Source organism: Seriola aureovittata, chromosome 16, assembly GCF_021018895.1.
Source record: "Seriola aureovittata isolate HTS-2021-v1 ecotype China chromosome 16, ASM2101889v1, whole genome shotgun sequence".
Classification (NCBI taxonomy): domain Eukaryota; kingdom Metazoa; phylum Chordata; class Actinopteri; order Carangiformes; family Carangidae; genus Seriola; species Seriola aureovittata.
Window position 1 is genome coordinate 13500998 of NC_079379.1, and position 14640 is coordinate 13515637.

General features: G+C 44.0%; 1 protein-coding gene across 1 annotated transcript in view; it reads left to right on the forward strand.

Moving 5' to 3' along the window:
• Positions 1-14640, forward strand: part of jarid2b (jumonji, AT rich interactive domain 2b) — a 105455-nt gene that overhangs the window by 42039 nt on the left and 48776 nt on the right. The window contains exon 2 of the mRNA XM_056399195.1: positions 8675-8801. Coding sequence (XP_056255170.1) covers positions 8675-8801 — 127 coding nt within the window. The remainder of the gene's footprint in view (positions 1-8674; positions 8802-14640) is intronic.

The window sequence follows — 14640 nt, forward strand, 5'->3', positions numbered from 1 at the left end:
TGTGTGTGTGTGTGTGTGTGTGTGTGAGAGAGCTCGCGGTGCAGGGAAATGAGTCAAACCTTTGGTCAGCGGCAAGTAGCCAAAGTGAAAATGATACTGTGACAGAGTTGGAGGGTAAGTGTGTTGCACGGTGCTGTTGTTATTATTGAATGGGAGCCATTTGTTATGCAACCTGTCAAATCAAAGAGAGCTTATACACACACACACACACACACACACACACACACACACACACACACACACACACACGCACACACACACACACAGAGGTGTTGCTTTATGCTCTATTTTAACACACAATTCCACCCTGAGACCTGTATTTTAGTCTTTTGTAAGACCAGATGTGGCCCAGCTCCCTCAACCTGCCAAATGTAACTTCAGAATATGAAGAATTTTCCTCAACTGAGCCTTAAAAAACCATGGCAACAAGGCTGTGAAGCTGACGCAGGCACCGCTACAAAGCTAACAACACACTGTCACTTTGATGTTTCACTTAAAATTCCCTCAATAACAATTCCACCATGCTGTCCTGGCTCCATGGCGCAGGATGAACTGGAAGCAGTTGCTTTGAGCTCGGGCTTTTTACTGTAATACTCATCTGGTTCTGTGTGCCATGCACTGAGGCCGGAAGCAAACCTTAAGAAACTCCTTCAACGTAATGTTAGATAATCTGTCAATACTGCTATAAATGCAGTCAGTGTTCCAGGAATGTGATAAACAAACCAGCTGCACAGATTAGTAAGGGCTTTAAACATTTTTTTTGAATTAGTCTGAGTTTCAGTCCCATCTGTTACTTTGTTTCCTAGTTATTAACTCCACAAATTAATATACTGTTTGTTTTTAAGTACATCTCGAACTTAATAAAAAATTTGGTTGAAATTTGTGAGAAAGACGGCTGAAGTAAACAAGTGATTACACTTTGGTCATGGTGTTAATGTGGGATGTTTGTAGTCAAACAATTGGCTTTTTAAGTGGCATGCTTTCATGTTGTAGTGGAAAGGTCAGGCAGCTGCTGATGTGACAGCAAATCCAAATCGTTGCATTTGATTTCATTTATTCAGAATTAAACAGAAGACAAACAATAAACAAATACACGGGGCGCAACTTTACAATTTGGAGAATACTTTAGTGTGTGTGTGTGTGTGTGTGTGAGAGAGGTCAAGGGTCAGGACAGCGGTCAGTTGGTCACATAGTCAGGGTGGGTGGGCAGCCCAGTCAATTTAAATCCCTTATTATGCTGCCAGCTGGGCCTGTTTTGCATGCGCTTGCATGCGCATGCACACACACACACACACAAACACACACACACACACACACACACAGGATCTTCAAAGCATTGTGACATTTATTTCTTTCAGTCAAAATAAACTCAGTCACAGTCTGTATTTAAAAGCGCTCTCTCCCTCTCTCTCTCTCTCTCTCTCTCTCTCTCGCTCTCTCTCTCTCTCTCGCTCGCTCCGTGCTCTACTTTTACCAGGCTGATAGCGTTTTATGCTCGACAGGGCTGAATGGCGCTGGCAGTCTGTCACTTACAGACGCTCAGATAGATTCAGACGGTGCATGCGTGCATGTGTGTGCAAAAGCAGACAGCTGATATGATTGACAGTGGAGACACGGGAGGTTTATGTGTGTGTGCGTGTGTCTGAGACACTGAGCTCAGCAGGAGAGACCATCATGGCCAGGCTGCAGACAGGAGGCATTGTTCTGAGGGAGAAACATTTATCTGCTGCATATGTAAGCACAGAGGGAAAAGGTAGAGAGCGAATGTGGCCACACACCCAATTTCTTGCATGTGGACTATTTGAAAAATGACCCCTTTGAGACCCGAGTATCCAGAAAGCATGTGCCTGGTTCCAGTTGATATTGCATCGTTATATTTTTATAGTTCGGTTTTACTGTTGTTACATGAGGAAGTTCAGCATTTCTGCTTATGGAAAATTTACGGTTCAGGCCGTTTACACGATAGCGGAAGGTACGTTCAGCCCATGTGGCATTCCTCTCCTTCCCTGCAGATGGAAATGCACTGTAACTGTTCTGCTGGGGCTATCCCAGCATGGCTAGTTTAAAGGGGAGGCCCTGTGGCTGCACATACAGACATACATTCCGATGCAGTGAGCGTTCGGTGTAATGAGGCGATTATACAGGGCCTCTTGTCCCCGGCAACCCCACAAACCCCTTTCTATTCGGCTGTTCTCTGAGCCAAGCATCCGGTCTACTTTAGGCTATAAGGGACATGGGGACCAGGATGTAGTTAGGATTGGAATGTGAGATCGAGGAAGTTGGCCTTGCTTTACCTCAGTGTGCAGCAAATCACGCTGATGTTAGAGCGGCTAAAAAAGCATTTGTCACATGTTGTCACTCAGTGGCAGGGTGGTTTCTGGGGAGCAGTAGCTATCATTTACACCAAAAGTGGGCAGCAGCCTTGAAAATACCTTCTTATTTTTAATTACAAATGAAAATCTGTCAGAGTTTCCTGTCAGCTTTCTAATGAGACACATCTTTGCAAACATGCTACTGAGATGTTCTTGTTCGCATGCATCTTTCACTCTCAAGATCACTTTGAAGAGCCCTCCATTATTGTGGCGGGCATAATTTGGACCTCTTGCTGCGATTGTGGAGGCTTTCTTTAATACTTTGCAGTTGTTTTTGTTTCTCCACAGGGCCAGAATAAAGATGTCTTGAATGTTTCTAATCCTCAAATGGCTGGTCATGACCTTAAGAAAGGGTACTGTGATGTATTTTGCAATTAAATAATTGTTATCACTGTCATCTGCGCCACATGGGAACCCTGAGCAGTCATATCCTTGCAGCCAGTCATCTGGGGCCCATGTGTTGGTGAAAGAGAGCGAAGGATCAAGATTTGGAAGGAGGAGGAGAAAGGAAGAGAGGGTAGTCGTGGGGTAGAGACTGTTCTGACTACTGGATACACTAACCCAGGCTTTGTGAAAATAACATTTCTCAATCACTCATCCATCCACCCTTTCATCCATCCATCCATCCATCTCTCCATCCCTCCTCCAAGGGGAAATGTGTGTTAGAATAACAGATTTTGGGCTAGTTTTGTAGAGCAGATCGCAGCTGGCATGTGGCCCACATTCCTCTGCCATGACATCCGCACGGTCGGCAGCAGCACGGCACTATTTTTAGAGCAGCTAGTGTGAACGCTTGCATAGACAGAAATGTACGTACATGCAGGAGTGTGTGAATCCACATAAAATCAGGAGCTTTACATGAGTTTGTTAATACCATGAGTAGTGATGGATGCATACCAACATTTTGACTAATTGTAGCATTGTTTCCTTTGTGTCTACACCAAACCAATATATCAGATAATGAACTGATGAATTAAACTGAAGCATGAGAAAAAAAAAAAAAAAAATATTAGCAAATAAGTTTTATCTGCTGTTTTTAATCTGTGGTTTCACTTGTACAGTAAGCGCTGGCACGTATGAGCTGTAGAGCTGACGTTAGTGTGGCTTGGCTTTCTGTCACACTTTTACACACAGACCCAGAGCAACAACACACACCGGCTCTGTGATGTTCTTAAAGGAACAGTGTGCGTTTTCTCTTTCTTTTTTCTTTTCGTTTTTTTTTTTAATTTTTTATTTTTGAATGCTGTTAGAAGCATTTTTTTTTTTTGCACATTTTCAGTTTACAAAATGCTGGTGACGTGCAGCTTTGGTGTAATGCTTTCAGTACACGCGTGGTTTTATACTCAGGACTGGTGTTCAGCGTGTTTATGTTGTGTGAAATGAATCCATTGTTTGAGCATGATACTATAGTATGGGAGTTCAACATGGTCTCAGAGGAAATTTATATTTCTGTCATTCATTTCCGCTGAATGGTCCGAGTTTTTTTTTTTCTTTTTGTCTCAAAGTTGTTGTTTTTTTTGTTTGTTTTTTTTTGTCTACATCATCCTCCTTCCCTCCATCTCCCTCTTCCTTCGTATCTAACACAACATTCAGGATGTTTTTTTCAGCCTCCACTGTTACATAAAGCCAATGCAATCCACTTGTTTCTTCATCAACCATCAGGGTTATTGGATTTGCCTGCTTTGCAGAGAGGAATGTTTGAACAAGGCGGGGGTTATGAGGTGGAACCAGCCCCACTTTTCATCCAGTTAGATGAACAGATACAGACGCAGTGATAGAATTAATCCTGCTCAGACAAGTGACGTCTTATCGTTGGCACAGTGCAGCAAGCTTTTTAACATTTGCTCAGTTCCTAGAACAGTTTTGAAAATTCTGTATCATGATTTGGACAGTAGTAATAAACAGAAAATGTTGTTTGGGATGACATTATGCTGGGAATGACATTATATTTTGAAGCATTAATGCCTTGTTATGCTTCAGAATAATGTCAGGGAAAGAATTGAAATATTACAAGAAACTGCAGTGATATTTTCTTTTTGTATTAGATTCCAAATTTTTTTTGCAAAACTTTTATTGGGTAAAGTGTTTTAAGAAGCCCTGTGGAAAGGATATAATGTGGCTATACTTCCTAGCGCTGTGCTGTACGTCGGATTTATTGCAGCGCATGTGTGTAACAGAGTGAGAGAGACAGAGCGAGAGATGAAATGATGCCTATGGATGGCTTTAAAAGGCGTCTGTCTGTGTGTTTGTGTGTTCTTTGCAGGTCGGTTTACCTGTGTATTCCAGTGGAGGTGGGGGTGGGGTTGTCAGCTGACAGTAGACACACAGCGCTCCTGATGCCTTTCTTGCTTACAGACGTGCAAACACACACACACACACACACACACACACACACACACACACACACATGCACAGAAAAGGTCCCTGTGCTCATTAGTGGGATTCCACTAGCCTGATGGGAGCTGGTCGGGGTGTAGATGTGTGTGTCAGTGCCAGGTAGTGCTCGGCTGGCATTGCTCTGTCTAAGAGCTGTCTCTAAAGAGCTCTGGCAATGCGTCAAAAACACACACACACACACACACTGCAATGTCTGAATGAGAAACTGAGACGCAATACAATTTGGTTCTATTGCTTATTTGAGGAGATGTTTCCCCTCCTCTGTCATGCTACACTTACCCTCTGGCAGGCAGAGTATGAATGTCTTCGGAGAGATTTTGCATGCTATTGCTGTCCATCACTTCTCTGTTTCACACCTGGAAAACACACTCACACGCACGCACGCACACACACAGAGGAAGGAGCTGGCTTTTGTGACAGAAAATCCAGTGAAAGGAAAGGAACACCTCGGCCAAAAACAGATGGCAAACTGCTTCTCAGGTCAGACAAATAGTTAACCTGCCGTCGAGCAGAGGTTGTGAAAAAACCATTTAAACAATCTTCTGAAGTATGAAGAACTAGTGATGAGGTTTAAAGGTGCAGCAGCCGTAATAGAGCGGAGCTCACGCTTTTTCCCTCAGCTGATGAAAAGTCAGTCAGCATTTTTTTTTTCTTTTCTTTTTTTTTTTTCCCCCCAGACCTTGTTGCTATGTGTACACAGCTCAGGAAATATCTGTGGCACGCAGCCAATAACTGGGAGGAAACCAGAGAGAAAGTGAGAGAGAGAGAAATGCAGATGAACTTTAAGGTCAGTTGTTGGAGGGAAGAAAAATTTGAGCTTGTTTTCGCTCTCAGTACAGCTGTGTGCTGTGTGTGTGTCAAGTAGAGATATGGATACCATAGACGTTGTATAAGTAAGAGTGTTTGTAACCCTGGGATATACTGTCAATGCTGTGTGTGTCAGTGTATGTTTGGCCTCCTGCCACACCATGAAGGAAAGAGTGCCAGTGAGCTGTCTAGGTAATTGGTGCTTACCTGGCAGGCTTTCGCATGCACGCACACACACACACACACACACACACACACACTCACACAGACACACACACACGCACATACACACAATGAATGGATTAGATGACATTAACTACAGGAGAAAATAGCATAATTGAATACTTGCACTACCTGTCTCACAAGTGTGTGTGTGTGTGTGTGTGTGTGTGTGTGTGTGTGTGCGCACACATGGTCATGTGTGACAGTGTAATGAGGGACTGCACGCTACACACAAAACACACCCTATCAACCTCTGTCAGAGGCTGCAAAGCATGGGTGCACTGAACGGCCCGCTTGTCTATATATATGTGTGTGTGTGTGTGTGTGTGTGTGTGTGTGTGTGTCGGTGTGTGTGTCGGTGTGTGTCGGTGTGCGCACTTCATGCAGGCAGATGTGGCTGTCACCCATCAGCTCCATCATGTGCAGACACCCAGCTTTTAATCTTGTCCCCCTGCCACCCCCACTTCCCTCAAAACAACACTCTGCAAAAGCTTATTTTTATCTGGTGAAGAGACAAAAACTAAAACTAAAAATACACACACACACACACACACTTGTGTAAATATTGTCAAAAAATATTAAGAGTTGTGAAATAAATCAAGTGAGTGAATGAGGTCGCTCACTCACTCCGTTTTGTTTTGATTACAGGGAGTTGTCAGTTACAAGGAGACAGCGAACCATATCCCCTGATACCCTGTTCTTTGTCTTTCATGACCCACCTGTGGCTTATAGTAAATCCATTGAGACCACTTCTGACTTTCTGATGAATTGTACACTAAATAGTGACGATGAGTCATTGCATGAAGCAAATCTGAACTTATCCTGAAAACATGGCAACAATTTTACTTCCAAGTTTCAACCGCACATGGACACATTTAGAAACACCTTGTTGGGATGCTGCTATAATCATCAGTAAGTTGTCTGCTCTGATCAGAAGGCATATTTTATCCATCACAACCTCTCTGTCGGGCGTGTGTGATTGTGTGTGAGCATCCTAGAGAGGGGATTGGCCGCACTAAACGAGAGAAGACATTTATGAGCAGCAGTCATTTCAGTAGCATTTTATTCACTGGCTGTGGGAGGACGCATAATATTAGGATGAGATTAACTTTCTCTCTTTCACACACTCAGACAGAAATACAGGCTTACACACAGACTCAGTTTCTGTGTTACCCCAACCACAGCCATCTGATCTTTTTATTTTTTTTATTTCAGAGAGCACTTATGCACTCTTAATGGAATGCTGTGACTGTTATCTTGTCATTACAGCAGTGATAAAACGTCTTGATGTAATTATTTTTGTGTGAGGTGGAGATTTTTTATTTTTTTTGTAATACCCCCAGCCGGCGCTGATGTCACTGCAGTGTCTGCCAGACACTTAGCTGAGCCAACTCAAATGATCTGAGTCAACTAGATGATCAGAACACGCTCCCACACAGGTTGCTTGTTTTTTCACGTCAGCCTCTTATGTTACGCTTGACTTCGACAGAGGGAAATGCGCTCCCTGCGATGAGTCAACAGGATTAGAAATGTGTTTTTAATTCAAATCATTAGCATACATTAGCTCTTTCTGCACAAAGACGTAAAGTGTTTTCTTTTCTCCAACCTTACAGCTGAAACCGACTCGCCTCATGGCATGACTAGAGAAAAGCTATTTCCAGTTTCCATTATTTATTAATACCTCTTTGTTGTTGCTCATGTCCTAATCTCATTTCCTTTAGTCATTAGCGTTGTTCGACATCAAACACAGCTGCCAGAGCAATGAGTGTAGGGGAGCGAGGTGGGAGAGAAGTATGGTTATTGCTGTTGGACACTTTTTAACAATGCTTGTTGCAGTGGAATATTTTTCTATTAAGCTGTTAAAACTCTCAGAATGAGCAGTATAGTGTTTTGAATAAATTGCGGCTTTGATGTGCTGAACATTTTAGCCATCATGTGTTTGCTGCTCAGATTGAAACTGACTTGGGGGGGGGGGGCTGTGTCTTGGAAAAGGATGTGTTGTGCGTATGTGTGTGTGTGACTTCTGGTGACCTCTTCCACAATAACGTCTTCTGTCTCAGTCTCGCTGGGAGAGATTAGCAACACATGAACTCGCAGTCCCATGATGCTTTTTTCATTTGCTTCCTACCTATTCATCACCATAACACTCTCCTATCATTGCATTGTGCCCGAGATGCCGTCCTTCGAGCATTGTTATGCTAATGTGATGCCCTATGTCTAGCTGCAAGCTAATGCTATGTTATGCTAATGTTGTGTCATGCTAATGTCACGATATAGCGAGGAATGAAGGGGAGGGATGCAACCGGAACAATATGTATGGAGATTCCCCATTATACTGAAACTTTGGTTGTCTGTTTCTCTTCACTAAAGCGGTCGTAACTTTTCATGCATTTCCACACTGAACACAACATTTTGTGTTTCCCATATTTTATTGTTATTATGACAGACAAATACATAATATAAAAATCACCCATTAAATTCCACACTCCTCAGAATACTAAAATAAATACTAGCTAGCTGCAGCTATTTTTCTAGTTTTAGCTTGTAAGGTTTTGTTTTGTCTTTCCGCGTTTCCTGTCCATGACCTCGACCCTCACTTTTATAGCCATGCTGCTGTCTGACAACAGAAACAAAGGAGAACACTCAGTATAAACAACTGTCCAACTTGTAAAGCTCCTGTCTATATTAATGGGCTGTTGATTGTCTTGTCTGCTGGGTTTTCATAGAATAATGTGCAAATTTAGAAATTGTTTATTGGAAGAAACGCAGCAGAATAATTATTTTAAAAAATGGGAGAAAGAAAAAAACTCCCACTGTTTCTCTCTGTGATAACAGTTGGTGTTAATCTGTTCTCTCTCTATTGGATGTTTCCACAGGATGACAGTGATGGGATCCCGTGGTCGGAGGAGCGGGTGATGCGGAAGGTGCTTTACCTCTCCCTAAAGGAGTTTAGGAGCGCACAGAAACGGCAGCTGGATGGTGATGGAACCACAACCTCCAATGGTGAGTTCATGTCTACATCCTCTCTGTGAGGGACCTGTAACACTATGACATCATGTCTCCACCTGTGTTTGTTTTATGGGGACAGATGTTTTGTCTTATGTTGCCGTCCATTTTACCCTTGGAAATCTGTATGCAGCCGAAATAAGGACTTTGTAAAGAGGTAGAATGAAATGAAATGAATCTCGTAGAGTGAACTGTAAACTGCCCTGCAATGATTAAAGGCCAACTTCAAATGCAATAATCTGACATGTTGAAAACACAGACTTCATTTCCAAAAAAAAAAAAAACAAGCAAAGAATTTGCTACACTAGCATTTTTTGGAGTAAATGTCAGAGTTGCCAGTTTTGTCTGGCTTTGCAGAGTTTAGCGTCTCAGTCTAACTCCTCACTCCTTTAATTGCAAGCGACAGTTTTATTAGTCTGTTTGTGAGTGAAAACTAAGCAAGTTTTCTTTGACTGCGCCGACCTGGTCTTACTTAAAATGGAGGCAATCCAATAAGAACAAATGATCAAGGCCTCTTGTTTGCCTTTTGTTGTGGGTCAGTGGTCAGCGAGCTGCAGTCTTGGTTCAGTGTCACATCCTCAAAGGAAGCCTTAGCTTGAAGTATTTCCCACTTGTTTTCAAATGTTGTTTATGCTTCAAACAGAGGGACTCTGATGAGGTCTTCCACAGAGCCACACACAAGAAAAACATGTGTAGAAGTGTTGTTAATCTTTCCTAGCTTGGACATTTACACTCACTGTGGAGTACAGACTCATTAAAACACCGTCTAACTGAAAACCCCCGACATGAATTAATACTTGAAGTTGCTTAGTTAGACAGAATTCCAAATCCAGGTGGAAGCCGGCTACAGCAACAGTTCAGGGATCTTTGCGGTTGTGCCGTGTAAACCCGAAACAACGGAAGAATTGTGAGAGCACAGGGGGGGATGAACATATTGTTTTGAACCAAGCTGCCACCATGTCTTTGTTTGACACTAGTGCTTCCACCCATAAAAAGCCCTCAGCCAGCCAACAGCGGAGATTTGAACTTCACACGTGCCTCAGAAGCTATTCTCAGCTGACATTAACACAACCCAGACACCGAAAGAAAGGAAACAGGAGGAGAAAAAAAAAAAGAGCCTCTGAAAGTTCACGCCCAGCCAAGGAAGCCAGCCAGTCATCCAGCTAGGCGGAAAGGGAGACAGGCAGACAGACAGGAGGGAAATCTCTTTTGAAATGTAGCTTATCTTTTATACCTTTTTTTTCTCCCCCCATTTTTTTCTTTATTATATATTTTTTTCACACCTTCATTTCTTCTCTCTGTGCTGAGTGCCCCCTCCCCTCTGTGTAGCTAGTGTATCTCTGTGTGTCTGTCTGGCATCTCGTGGCTGCCACTCCACAGCTCCTCAGGGCCTTTTAAGCCACCGCGGGTAGCTGACCTTATCGCCTGAATAAAAATGACTCATTAGAAAGCGTCAGCGGCCCGTCGCACCGGGGGTAACGACAGCAGCCTGCGCTGACACAAAAGGGAGCCGGGTTGAATAGACGGGCCCTGCTGTTTTAGAGCACCGTGGGTTAGCAAGGCTTTGGAGGCTGTACGAGCGGCACAGTTTCCCGTCTCGCACAGACGATGTGGTGAAACTGTCAGCCATTTTGGAGGATCACACTCAGCGTGCACTACATCCTGAATGGGCAGCCCCTGCTGTTTTAGAGGACTGTGGGTTATAGAGTCTGGGCTTATGTTGGGGCCAGACATGTGCCCGAGTTTTCAGTCTGACACGCGTTATTGTGAAACTATCAGCCATTTTGGAGAGTCGGATCATACATGTACATAATCATTAAATATGTCAGAGACGGAGTTAGAGTAGATGATGGATTAGGGATTACTGCCATATGTAAATAATTAGTCAGTTCATGAATTACTCACTGGCAGAAAATTAATCAAGGAAAATTTTAATAATTGCATAATTGTTAAAGCAAAAATGCCAAATGTTTGGCATCGCCTTGGGAAAATGATGACTTTCCTAGTATTTACTAATAACATTTTTTACTATAAAAATATATTTGACTCTAAGGCTAAAACCCAATGATATTTACAATCATGCTCGACTGAGAAAAGCACATTTGAGAAGGTTGCTCAGGGAATTTTTTCCATTTGTGATTTTGAAAAAATTAACAAAAGAGTTGCCACTTAATTTTCTGTCAATCGAATGTTTCATTAATCCGCTAATCATTAAGCAAGGCATTCTGTTTCAATATATTTCAAGATAAGCGTCCACCATTTTGGGGAAAAAGGTATCATGTGACTGAAGGAGGCTGGAGCAGTACCTGGCTGTAATCCTCGGAAAAGCAGCGTTTGTCTCCCTCCCCAGGCATCTGTCTCTCCATCTTTCCCTCCCCACATACCTCCATCCATCCCCATCCTCCTCCTCTCTCCGTCACTGCGTGACAGCACTGGCTATCTGTTTTAGAGGGGGGTGTGGCAGTCTGTCAGTCAGCTGTATGTGTGTCCGATTGTGTGTCTGTGTGTGTGTGCGTGTGTGTGTGTGTCAGTCTATCTTCCCACCCACCCAGCCTTCTCCCTGCCCATAACCAGCAATCATGCCATCTCCCCAGCCACTTTACCCCTCGCTGTTGGCAGCCGTCCATCTCTGTGTCCATCACACTTCCTGCCTCTCTCTTGCTCGTTCCCTGCATTATTTAACAAATGACATTATGCCCTTCTGTGTCCCGGCTTCCGCTCATTCACCCAGTCACCCCTCTCCCTCTCCATCACAGCCATGATCTTCCTCTTCCTCTCCTTTTCTCACCTCTCTCTCCCTCCATCCATCTGTCCTTCCGGTTGCCCCCCCACCCCCCACCCCCCGATGCAGGGTTTCATTACACATCAATAGGACTCTGGTTACTGCCTTCTCCGCAAGCTCCTGTCTCCTCTCTCACTCCCGCTGCTCAATGTCCTCGATTATATATCTCCACCCCCCCCCTCCTCACAGAAGCTCTTTTCTCACTCCCGTTCCCTCCATCCGTCTCTGTCTCCCTCTTTCTCGTCATCTCCCTCTTTTCCGCTTTGTCCTTCCTGTCCTCTGCCTTGTCTGTCTTAACTATCTACAGTATCCGTCACCCAAGCCCTCCCTGCCTCTCTTTCCATCACCACCCTCCCTTTCCTTCACTCTATCCTGTTTTCCCACCCTTCCTCTCCAGTTCTCCGAATCATTGAAGCTGCATCTTCTTCCTGTGCCTCCTTACTTCGCCATCTCGCTCCGATACACTCGTCTGTACCTCTCCTCCTCTCCTCTCCCCTCCCATCCCTTCCTTTCCTCCCTCTCCATTTCCCTGAGTGCTATTGATGGAGGAGCTGGCTGCTGGCCAAAAACCTGGAGGGGCTAAAGAGAGGGTTTGCCCATTTCTCTGACTGTCCCCTCTCTTTCTCTTCCCGTCTGTCTACCAGTCTCAAGACCTGCCGTTCCTACTGGTTTTTATGCATGTCGTCCCCTTTGCTTCTGCGCTCGCTCGGCTGTCACTGTGCTGTCTGTCTGTATTTCCCATGCCGCTTGCTCCTTCCACGGCCAGAGTGACAGCCGAGGCAGCTCAAACACTGTGTGGGCCCTCTATTCTCTCTCTGGTGATCACATCACCTGGCACAGGGGGACAGATGAAGGAGTACCTGCAGGGAATAGGATAGAAGGTGGGATGAAAGGAACATGAATATATGAATCACAGGCAAAAGAGGAAGAGTTTAGGTATTGAATCAAGTGCGTAAAAGAGATTGCATCTATTCTGTCCCCGCATGCTTTTTTTCCACATCGGCTCAGCCCGTTACAAAATCCCATTTTTGCCTTTTGATGCTTTAGATTTATGGCCTTGAACTGCAAAAAAGCAGATGCCGTGTTTTCTAACTGCACAGTGCTGTATGCTTTTGTTCTGGCTTGTGGTAAGTGTCATGCAGTGTTGTGAGGTCCAGTTTTGGACGGAAGGAAGGAGCAATATATTTGCGGCTATTTCAAATCCTCTTGCCAGGCAGTCAATTTTAGTATCTGCTGCTACCCTGAAAAACGTCTGGGAATAGATACTATCGGGAATTTCCCTAAAATAAACATTCCCATTGTTTCTTTTTATATTATCCCCCAATTTTAATTGTATACAGGCATCCGGGATTGTTTGAACAAAGGGCATGAAATAGATTTTTAATGCTCTTGTTTACAAGACGGAAAGGGAGATTAAAGTCTTGTTCATCAATGAGAGGGAAGTTAAAAGGCAGATTATTACCACATATCTGCTAACCTCAAAACAAATAAGCATTTTAGCGTAGATATATTCGCAGCCCTTATATCATGCCATTAGGTATGTCGGTGCACTCATTTTCACATTAAGCTGATATAGGCCTTAGTGTTGTCAAGAATCTATAAGGGCACTCTTCCCCAATGATCGTCTTTCCTATGGCATGGCTGCTCTACTGTAGTTCCACTTATTACTATGGCTCACACTAATAGGCTCCTCTCAGCCCTGTGATATGCCATGTAACGCTATATACCTCTGATCTCTCGAGAGTTTGAGGTGAACATAGCGAGGCGATTGGCTTAGTTAAGCACGCATAAATCTGATTAGAAGCCCCCCCCCTTCCCCAGGAGAAACTATTGGGATGGCACACTAGAATGGCCCCTCTGCTGCCTCATCACCACCCCCGCCTCAAGTTGTAACCTCTGTCACAACCCCATCCCAGCCCGTTGTCGTAGGCCTCCGCCAGCACCAGGACCTTAAGTTTAGGCACCGGCGCTTGGCTCCCTGCCTGACTGCCACACTCGCCCCTTCCCCAGGCCTCTGCCTTCCCAAGATTCCCTGATCTGCCCCTCACATGAGCACTCATGTGCAACCAGCATATGTCAGACAACTCTTTGGAGGAATATTGGGGAGTAAATGGCGGGAGGGAGGGAGTTGAAGGGGGGGTGGGGGGTGGGGGGTGGGGGGGTGATGAAATGGGCCTCCGCCTGTTTGTTTGCGTTCTGTGGGGACATCATGCGTCAGTCATTTTGTGAGCACAATTAAAGTTAATGAGCTACTTCGCCTTTTTTTTTTTTTTTTTTTTTTTTTGCTCTGGTGCAAATTTCAATGACAAAATGAAATTGTCCAGAAGTTGTAACTGGAATCTTTTCACAGTCTGCAGTTTGCAGTATTTTACCTAATTATCCTTTTTAATCAGTTTCCCCCTAATTTCTCTTTTAAACATATTTTTCATGGTCACACATTAATTAAGTGCTGGAAAATGTCTTAATCTTTGGAATTTATCTTTAATAAAATGAAGGGAATCTTTTAGAAATGCAGATTAATTTTCCATTGCCATATGAATTTCTTTTGTATTTTTATGAAATAGTACTCTTTCTTAAAAGGGGACATAAAGTGAAACTCTTGATTGATGTTATCCTTTTCTTGCCAGCGGAGACATTGTAAGGCAGTGATTCATCCATGGTCCATAGACTTAGAGGCTCTGCAATGGCAACATAAAGCATTGCCAAAAGTGCAATGGCCTTACTCATCACGCCGCCACTTGTTAACTTTCTGACCGCAACGATTTGTATCTGATGACTATACCTCCGCTTTCAGGTACTGACCTGCCCTGCGTGTGAGAAAAACCAACAGCCTGAGTGTCTATGCAATAATGAGAATGTATGACTGTGTGTGTGTGTGTGTGTGTGTGTGTGCGTGCGTGTGCGTGCGTGTGCGTGCGTGTGTGTGCGTGTGTGTGCGTGTGTGTGCGTGTGTGTGCTCACTCAGCCCAAAGCACATTTATAAATCTCAGTTAAATCATATGTTTGAAAACTTCTTTTACCTGCTCCACAATTGCTCATCGTCCTCCTGTCTCC